Source organism: Fukomys damarensis, unplaced genomic scaffold (genome assembly GCF_012274545.1).
Source record: "Fukomys damarensis isolate Sample0158 unplaced genomic scaffold, DMR_v1.0_HiC HiC_scaffold_13, whole genome shotgun sequence".
NCBI lineage: Eukaryota > Metazoa > Chordata > Mammalia > Rodentia > Bathyergidae > Fukomys > Fukomys damarensis.
Window position 1 is genome coordinate 33696851 of NW_022900925.1, and position 9979 is coordinate 33706829.

The 9979-nt window shown below is 62.4% G+C and overlaps 1 protein-coding gene across 1 annotated transcript in view; it reads left to right on the forward strand.

Moving 5' to 3' along the window:
- Nucleotides 1–9979, forward strand: part of Ppp1r9b (protein phosphatase 1 regulatory subunit 9B) — a 13360-nt gene that overhangs the window by 1265 nt on the left and 2116 nt on the right. Inside the window, exons 2-8 of the mRNA XM_019206900.1 lie at nt 8–368; nt 3685–3817; nt 4843–4963; nt 6166–6270; nt 7268–7403; nt 7596–7823; nt 9679–9908. Coding sequence (XP_019062445.1) covers nt 8–368; nt 3685–3817; nt 4843–4963; nt 6166–6270; nt 7268–7403; nt 7596–7823; nt 9679–9908 — 1314 coding nt within the window. The remainder of the gene's footprint in view (nt 1–7; nt 369–3684; nt 3818–4842; nt 4964–6165; nt 6271–7267; nt 7404–7595; nt 7824–9678; nt 9909–9979) is intronic.

Genomic DNA, 9979 nt, shown 5'->3' on the forward strand with positions numbered 1-9979 from the left:
CAGCCAGCCCCGCGCCCGAGGAGCCCAAGCCTCCCGCAGCCCCAGAGGAGGAGGAAGCGGCAGCACCCGCGGTGGAAACGGCCCCAGAGAGGGGGGTAGGCAGTGGTCGGGCCCCGGACGTGGCCCAGGAAGAGGTGGATGAGTCCAAGAAGGAGGACTTCTCGGAGGCGGACTTGGTGGATGTGAGCGCCTACAGTGGGCTTGGGGAAGACTCTGGGGGCAGCGCCCTAGAGGAGGACGACGAGGAAGAGGAGGACGGAGAGCCCCCCTACGAGCCCGAGTCAGGGTGCGTGGAGATCCCCGGGCTCTCGGAGGAAGAAGACCCGGCCCCGAGTCGGAAGATCCATTTCAGCACGGCGCCGATCCAAGTGAGTGAGACCCCCATGTTTCTCCACAACTACCTACTCCACCAGATTTAGCATAAACATGCAGTTTTCCACTTTGGGAAATGGAGGAAGGCCTTTGGACTTCACTTCTGAAACTCACGCCTCTGAGAACTTCACCCTTCTCTCTTGCTGACTCACCCCCCTGCCACCCAGCCCCCTTCCCATAAGTCCCCTCCCCAAGGGGGGCGTGGGGGAGTTCCAGCTGTTTGTCATCCTAGGACAACTTTCAGGTCTGGGACTGGGCTGGCCGGCCTGGACCTGCCCTCAGGTTCCCCCACCCCGTCTAGCACCCGCCCAGCCCTGGACACCTGCTTTTCCCTTCCTCTCCAGGCTCTGCTTCCTCCGGAGCCTGCCAGAACTTGGGGCTGGGCCTTGTGGCGGGTGGGGTTGTCTACAGGAGAGACAATTCCTTAAATCCTGCTCCCCTGGGAAGAGAGGGGTCAGGGACTTAGAAATGCTTCCTGCTTTCCCGTGTGAGTGAGCCAGGAACTTCCCAAAATAAAGGTGTAGGGGCGGGGATGGTGGTCCTTCCTCCTCCTTGCCGTACCCCCACTGGACTTTGAAGAAGTGAAAGAGCAGTCACATGGCCATGTGACCGGCGCCTTGTTCCCTGGGGTCTGTGATGGGCCGGCTTCCCAGGTCCCTAGTTGCACAGGGAGGGGACACTTTTTCTGACCCTGCAGGGGGCAGGCCTTCTACAGGCCCTGGCTGAGAAGGGAGTGGGGCCAGGACATCCCCCAGGGTGGCTGGCAGGGGCCTGCATGCCTTTGCTCTACTGGAGATTCCCTTGGAATCTGGCAAGATTCCAAACTGGCAAGCCCCCAGTGCTACCATCACATCATCTGGGTACCCTGAAAGAAGGTGGGAGCGTCCCCTTTTGGAGGGGGGGTCTCAGTTTCCCTCCACCCCCCAACCACCACTATCGGTGATTGGTTTGTAGGCTGTGCCTTGTGCTTTGAGATCCCCAGAACTCTGAAGTGGGGAAGGGACATCTCCCGGAGAGAATTGAATCCACAGCCACCTCCACTTCCCTCTGCTCCCCACTTTCAACTGGCGCATTCAGCCTTGATGGTTATTTCTCACCACCTCAGGCCCTGCTGTGCGAACCCCAGAGTGGAAGGGCCCAGGGCCTGGGGCTTTCCTTGCTCTGTGCCCTGCCAGGCCAAACCCTGTGTTTGCTTGCCGTTTCCATAACTACTGGACACTGGAGCTGCCTGGGTCTCTCCCCTCCACTCCCACTTCCCCGCAGGGCAAGAGACCTGATGAAAGGTTACCAGAGTGGTTGCTTCTCCCCTCTGAGGACAGCCCCTGCCCTCCCTGGCTGGGATCTGTGAGCCCCTTTGCATCCCCGGTCCCCTGTGGTCCTGAGAGGAAGTTGGCACCTGCCCCGACTCCCCAGTCTTCTGAGCAGCCTCAGAGATGAGTGTGGCCTGCCTGGGCCTCCAGCTGTCTACGTCGGACACCTTACCCTGACTTTTCAGTAAAAAATAGCACATGATTTGGGGCAGTGCTTTCTGACTCCCCGGTGACTGAAGCCGGCCGCCCATCTGAGAGCCAGGGCGCATGTGCAGACTGAGTGTCTGACTTCCGGCCTTGCTGGGGATTTCCTTCTCCCCACCCTGGTGCAGCCCCCCCCATTTTCTTCTCCTTGCCCTCAGCCTGGCATTGACACTGAGTCCAGGGTCTCTGCCCCTTTGAAGACCCAGTTGTTCCCCTTATGGGATCAGAGAAACCCAGTTTCAGGCTGTCATGTGGGGGGAAGGATTGGGCCAGGGCCCTCTGATATGGAGGTGATGGGTGGTCTGGGTACTCCTCCCAGCTGGGGATCCCTACAGGGGACCGGAGATGATAGGCTCAGGAAAGAGGGCAGGACAAGGCCAGGCCAGGCTGCCGGGCTGTCCTGGAGGTCACGGGGTGTGTTTGTGTGTGTGGAAGAGCAGGAAGGCGGTTGACCAGAAGAAGGACAGGGACCCACTTCCTGGAGCAAAGGTCAAGTCTGCCTTCAATGCAGAAGTGGGCCAAAGCTGACTTGCTGTGTCCAAGCATATGCCAAGGCCCTGGGGCACCTTGCAGTGAGGACAAAGTCACCACCGGAGTTCAGCTGGGTACACTGCCGTTCTGTCCTGCTGCTGGCTAAACCTTGTGACCTTGGGCAGAACACTGGTGTCTTGGATTTTATGTGGGATGGACAACCCATTCCTCCAAGGGGCTGCTGGGCTGCCAGCCGGGTGTTAGGAGAACCGTCCAGAGTCCACTGCATGGAGGCCGGTGGGACTCTGAGGGCCCGAGCCCAGGCATCTCTGATGCTGTAACACTGACTGCTTTGAGCTCTGACCACACAGGCCTGTCCTGCCCCTGCTTCCAGTCCAGTCCTAGGAGCAGCCCCGCATCGCCATGGCATTGAGCCTCCCTCTGTTGGGGGGCTGAGAGTGACAGGACAAAGGCCGGGTTGCAGAGTGCGTGGGAGCCCTGCTCCTGGAGCACAGAGGGCTCTGGCAGGGGCCTCGGGGGAGACAGTGACCCAGTCCAGCCCCGCAGTTTCTGGGGCACCTAGCTGATAGAGCTGTTCACCCCCTCCCGCCCCCACTTGGCTCCAAGTGCTGCCAACCTGTCGCTGCAGGCGGCGAAGCCCGACGTGTCCTGGTGCCCCAAATGGTGCTCGTTAGCCTGGGCCCAGCATCGGGGCTGCCCCTCCGCCACTGTCCTTTAGAGGGGTGGGAGCAGGGCCGAGGAGGAGGGAGAGAGAGAGAGAGCAGACAGGGGACACCATGACAGGCAGAGAGGCTGCCACCTCCCTAGAGTGTGGGTCCTGTGGCCCTGCCTGGGCCTCCCAGTGTATGGGGCAGAGGAGACAGATGAGTGTCCATCTACAGGGCATAGCCTGATAGGCCCGGGGCACAGAGGGCCTGTCCTCCATGGGAGTAGACACGCATCCCTCCCCTGGCCTCAGTGTCCACTCGGTGTGGACAGAGAGGGGTCCCCGGGCCTCTCTGCGTCTGCGTCCGTCCCCTCCCGCTCCCCTCCTCTCTGCTCGGGGATCCTCTGTCTGTGTCTTCGTGTCCACCCTTACCTGCCTGGCTCTTGGGCCCCGTCTCACTTTCTCTTTGCCCTGCGTGTCCTTCTGGGAGTGCCCTGCCGGTCTGCCCAGCCTGAGCCCCAGTGTGGATCAGAAGGCTGGGTGCTCTCTGCTGTTGTCCCCAGGCCTTTGTGGGGACCGAGGCAGAGCAGTCTGGGCGGGGGCAGGCACCAGTCTCCCCTTGGCCTCTTCCCGCCAGCCTCTGATGAGCTGCCCTCCTAGGTGTTCAGCACCTACTCCAACGAGGACTACGACCGACGCAACGAGGACGTGGATCCCATGGCTGCGTCTGCGGAGTACGAGCTGGAAAAGCGGGTGGAGAGGTTGGAGCTGTTCCCTGTGGAGCTGGAGAAGGGTGAGAGGCAACATGGGCACCCCAGGCCCTGCCCTGGACCCTCAGTGAGGTCCTGAGCACTTGCGGGTCCCCCCACCCCATTGGCACCCACAGGAGCTGGCACACCCCCGTCCAGTGCCGGCATGAAGTCACCTCCTGTCCTGCCAGGGAACCGTTCCCACCTCTCCTGGGCACCGTGGGCCGGGTCCTGGCTCCGGTGGAAACAGCAACGGGCACAGCCAGGCTCCCTTAGGGGCAGACTGGAAGGGCAGCCGCTCTTATGTGCCATGAGGGACACAGCAGGAGCTGAGCTGACGCGGGCAGGGGTCCCCAGGAAGGGGCTCTTGCAGTGGCTGTGGAGGAGGAACCGAGGTGGCAGAGTGGGGAGGATGGAGGACAGGGGCCCGAAGGGTGTCAAGCAGGTCTGGAGCCACAGGAAGGGCACAGTGTGCTGTTCTGCGATGGACCAGGGCCATCACAAGGCCTGGGAGGGAGAGGTACTCTACAAAGGCCACCGCGGGCCATGGGGACAGAGAGGCCACAGAGGTGGGCCTGGTGGTGGACCTGGGGGATGGAATCAACAGGACTGGGTGGAGGCTGTGAGAGGCGGGAGGAACCCAGGTGCTTCCCAGGCTTGGCAGCTGCCGGGTGGTAGTGCCATCCCCGGGAGGGGGTGTGCCCGGGAAGTTTGGCTGTCAGAGGCCAAGAGATGGGCAGGGCCAGTGTAGCTGGGAGTGGGCCTGAGAGGGTGCCAGGCCCCAGTTCCTTGGCAGTGAAGCTCTGGGCATAGAGACAGAGACCAAAAGGCTTGGCCCAAGGCCTGTCACAGTCCCCATGCCACCCTCGTCTGTATAGATGCAGCCACCCTGGGCACCTCCTGGGATGATGCAGAGGGCAGGGGGTGCACAGAGCCACGCCCTTCCTCTGTGTTGGGGGCATCCCCAGAGCTTGGGGACAGCCTTCTGAAGGGGAACTGTGCCCTGCAGTGGGGGTTCAGGATGAGGGACCTCCCGTCAGCCCTGGCATCTTCCCCCTCTGCTCCGCAGACTCTGAGGGCCTAGGCATCAGCATCATCGGCATGGGGGCTGGGGCCGACATGGGCCTGGAGAAGCTGGGCATTTTTGTGAAGACCGTGACCGAGGGCGGCGCTGCCCACCGGGATGGCAGGTACCACCCCATCCCACCCGTCTGCAAAGAGGTTGCTGGGGGGAGTGGTGCGCCTGTGACCCTCAGGTGTCCCTGGGCTGGGAGGAGGGGGGCGCCCCCCCTTGTGTTCCGGAGAAGGGCCGTGGAGGTGGGGTGCACAAGGTGTGGGGTCCCAAGTGGGTCTGAACACAGCGCCTGACTCATGGGCTGGGGCCAGGTGCCAGGCAGGCAGTCCAGGCCTTGCCCTCAGGAGGCCAGCAGCTCTGTGAGCCAGACAGACACAGGACAAGGACACAGGGGCCAGGAGAAACAAAAGGCACCCACAGGAGGCCTGGGCCCGGGCAGTGAGTGAAGCTCCCTAGAGGAAATGACCGGGAGCCGGCCTTGAAGGCTGAGTGGGAGTCAGGAGGTAGAGGGTGTGGGAGGCTGGGGAGCCAGGGGCCAGGAAGCTGGGGGCTGGGGTGCCCTGAGGCTGGTGGTGCTGGGCCTGTGTTAAGCAGCTGTGCCTGGAGGGGCGGGGAAGACATCCCGGGGCAGGGGCCCGAGGGGAGGGGAGAAGGGCTGATGATGGGCTGTGGTCCTTGGTCCCACTCGGGGGCTTTTGGCTGTTATGGCCCAGCTGGCATGAAGGACAGCAGGGGACAGAGAGGGTGACAGCCCCCGCTCTCGCTTGCCCCTGCCCCTTGTCAGCAGCACATTCCAGGGCCCTTCCCGCTGGTGGTTTGGGGCGTGCCGTGTGGGGCCTGTGTCCCCAGGGCCTCACCTTCAGCTCCTCTGGGCCGGACTGGACCACCCCCTCCCTCTTCCCCCTGGGTGGATGACAGGGCTCCAGCCAGGCTCCAGCGCTGGCGGGCACAGGGGTGTGCCTGTGTCCGTGTGAGGGTCCACGTGTGCACTGCTCTGGTGTCAGGCATTTGGGGACTTGAGTGTGGGCGGGAACATCCATGTCAGAGGACAGCTTGGCACATGTGTGCCCGGGGGGGATGAGTGCTCAGGATATCACACTGACCGGTGCGATAGAGGGCACTCGAGTGTGACTGTCTCAGGAAGGGCACGGCCACCTCTCCCAGTCCAGGATACCCGTGTCTGCTGGGCTGGCCTGGCCCTCTTCCTGTCCACAGCGTGGGCCTGATTCCTGATCCCCTCGGCGGGTAGACAGAGGACCAGGTCCCTGTGGGGACTGAGCCCCGGATGTGACCCCTAACCAGCGTCCCCTCCCCTAGGATCCAGGTGAACGATCTCCTGGTGGAGGTGGACGGGACGAGTCTGGTAGGAGTGACCCAGAGCTTTGCAGCGTCCGTGCTCCGGAACACGAAGGGCCGAGTGCGGTGAGAGCCCAGGGCGGCGGGCAGCACGGTGGGCTCTGCCACTCCCCCATCTGGCAGAGGGCTCTGGTCCCAGGTCCAGGCCTGCCCCCATCCCCAGCTCCCTGGCTGCTGCTGGCCACCTGTGCAGGGATGAGGGCTCTGGTCCCAGGTCCAGGCCTGCCCCCCATCCCCAGCTCCCTGGCTGCTGCTGGCCACCAGTGTGCAGGCATGCAGGCCACGTGCGTGTCCCTGCGGTCCCCCGGGCTCTGTTCTCCTGTCTCTGCCTCCCTTGTTGCAGAACCAGGAAGTGCAGGGTGAAGCTCACCAAATTGGGCTTCCTCACCCAGAATGTGCCCTTCCCTCCAGAGAGGACTCCCTGGGCTCGCAACTTGGGGCTTTGCCTTCAGAGCCCGCCCTGTTTCCCTCCCACCACCAGCATCAGCTTCAGGGTTCACTCCCTGCCCCACTCCTAGAGGGGCACTGGCCCCAGGAAAGGGTGGCGGGCAGAGACAGGATGTGGGTGACCCAGAGGAGGAGCGGTGGGTGCCTGGAAGTTCCACTATTTCCTCCCCATCCTAATCTCCAGTCACCATCATCCCACCCCTTCCTGAGCTCTGGGGCTTGGCCCGATCCCAAGACACGCCTCCTCCCAGCCCTGCCGGGGGTCATCTTTGCCTTTCCCCTGCTGCCTCCTTTTCTCCCTTGTGGTGAAGGAAGATTCCCCCTGCGCAGGCTGCACCTGAGCTCAGGTCCCTGCAGCCCAGCCCAGAGTTGGGTTGACAGCCACCTCCCCAAACTGGCCCCGGGGGCTGGGGGACCTCGCACCCTCCCCGGAGAAGGAAACTCAGTAAGCACCCAGCACCCCATTCATTATTAACGCCGCTGCCTCCCGGTCAGTCTTCTCGTCTCCCCTCCCCTGGGAGGCCTGGGTCTGGAGAGGGGAGCACCGGTGGCAGGGACAACGTGGCATTCTCAGCAAAGAACAGGCAGGGCATGACGCTGGTTTATGCCCCTGCAGGTTTACGATTGGCCGAGAGCGGCCGGGCGAGCAGAGTGAAGTGGCCCAACTCATCCAGCAGACCCTAGAACAGGAACGATGGCAGCGGGAAATGATGGAGCAGAGATACGCCCAGTACGCGGAAGACGACGAGGAGGTAGGGACTCGGGTGCGGTTGCCCTCTGGTGGTTAGACGAGGCAGTACCGCCTCTGCCGGAGGAACCACACTGGAGAGACTTCCTGGTGTCCGGGTCCCTGTCTTGTAGCCGAGCTGCCCCTGCCTTCAGGGGACTCCCGGGCTGCTAGGCAGACAGCTGCTGGCCTCAGCTCTGCCCGTCGCCCTTCGCAGACGGGGGAGTATGCCACCGACGAGGATGAGGAGCTGAGCCCCACCTTCCCGGGCGGGGAGATGGCCATCGAGGTGTTCGAGCTGGCAGAGAACGAGGACGCGCTGTCCCCGGTGGACATGGAGCCTGAGAAGCTGGGCTGCCCGGCGGGAGCTGAGTGCCGCCTCTGCCTACAGCTCCAGATCAAGCACGCAGTCACGGAGGCGGAGATCCAGCAGCTGAAAAGGAAGGTGAGGGAGCAGGCGTGTGTGCGCTGTGTGTGTGTGTCTGTGTGTGTTTGCACATGCGTGTGCATGTGGAGGCTGGGGGCCAAGGGCCAGAGGGAGGTGCAGGCCCCCCGCTGAGCAGGCTGCTGGGAGGGAGGGAGGGAGGGACCACAGCAGTCAGTGCTCGGCTCTGGAACCCTCTGCTGCCTTCCGGCCTCAGTGCCCTCTTCCACAGGAGAGGGTGAAAATACTTCCGGCCTCTTGAGGACTCCAGGGAGAGAAGGCCTAGAAACTCCTCAGCACAGCACCTGACACAGCAGGTGCTCATTCTGAAGGCAGAGCATGGCTGGGCGTGGTGGAGCACGCCTGTGATTCCCACACAGGAGGATTGCACATGAGACCTAGGAAGACCTTGGCTCGAAATAAAAATAAAAAGATGGACTCGGGTGCGAGCCCTGGGTTCAATCCCCAGTACTGTAAAAACAAACAAACAAAAAATGGAGTGTTAGCTGGACCCTGTGTACACACTATAATCTCAGCTGTTTAGAAGCAGAGGGTAGGAGGATCACGAGTTCGAGGCCCGCCTGGGCAATTTAGCAAGACCGTGTCTCAAAATAAAAAGGGCTGGGGATGTCGCTAAGTGGTAGAATGCCTGCCTAGCACATGTAAGGCCCAGGGCTCAATCCCAGTACTGGAAATAAAAGAAGAGCATCAGCGTTACACGGGAGCATGCCCGGCCACGCCCTAGCCTTTGTGTTTGTAACTGCCCCTGCTCATCTTTGTGGACCCCCACGATGATGTGAACTACCCCAAAGTGCACACACTGACACGAGCCAGCCTGGGCCTGGGCACAGAGCACTCCAGACCCACTTGCTTAGGCCCCCACACCCACAGGGACACTGCCCCTGTGTGCCCCGTGACAGTCCACCCAGGGCGACAGCTGGGGTATGCAGACCCACTGTCTCTAGTGCCCTGAGACATGGGGTGGCCATCACTCAAACTTTCATATTTGGAAGAGTGTCACAGGCACAGGGATGGCAAAGGCCGTTGGTCCTTGTCCTTGTTGAGCTTAGAGTGCGTACCAGTAACTATCGTGACAAGCATGGGACTCTAGGTGAGATGGGGTTAAACAGCCCCTATAGCAGAAGAACCCAACCCAGCTTGGGGGGTGGGTGCTGTGCTGCTGGAGTCATGGGGTGGGGTCCCTGGAGAAATGACACTGAGAAGACAGCCAGAGGGAGGCTAGAAGGGGCATTTGCCACACAGGGGCAGCAAGTGCAAGGGTCCTGTGATCGGTCTGGGTACCTGCAGGAAGGCCTGTGTGGCCAGGGCAAAGAACAAGGGGCATTCATAGCAACCAGATGGCACCTTCTAACAGGTGAACAAGCTGAGAAGGGAGCTTTGTGCTTGGGAACAGGGAGGAAATGCAGGTTATAGGCCTGGTGCCCATGAGGAGCTGGGAGTGAGCTGGGCTGGACCTTGGGCCTTGGGGCTCAAGGCATGGGGGCGTGCAGCCCTGCCACGGGCAGAGAGTGTGGAGATAACCAGGGTCCAGACAGTGGTTGGGGATGAGGTCACCTGGGAAGTGGGGAGGGCAGATTGTTCAGGAAGCCCCAGGGGCAGCAGGCCAAGGCTAAGAGGGCAGCAGTGCTGACCCCGACCTTCCCTGCTGGTCCATGTCTGCCGTCTTAGGCCCTGTGCGCTTGGGAGGCAGGCGTCATATTTTGTATAGATGGTTTCCCTGTCCCGGTGCCTAAGCTGGTCCTTCCGGGGTGTGGAGAGGATGCAGCAATGGAACCCTGGTTGCGAGCCCCTGGGCTTGGGGGGGGTAGGGGGCATGTGGGAATCCCCCCAACCCAGGGCCACCCCGTCCTCTCAGCTTCAGAGCCTGGAGCAGGAGAAGGGGCGCTGGCGGGTGGAGAAGGCGCAGCTGGAGCACAGCGTGGAGGAGAACAAGGAGCGCATGGAGAAGCTGGAGGGCTACTGGGGCGAGGCCCAGAGCCTGTGCCAGGCGGTGGACGAGCACCTGCGGGAGACACAGGCCCAGTACCAGGCGCTGGAGCGGAAGTACAGTAAGGCCAAGCGCCTCATCAAGGACTACCAGCAGAAGTACGTGCGGGGGGCCGCGGGCCTGCTGAGGGGCGCAGGTGGGAGGGCCAGGGTGGGGGGCCTGGGTCCGC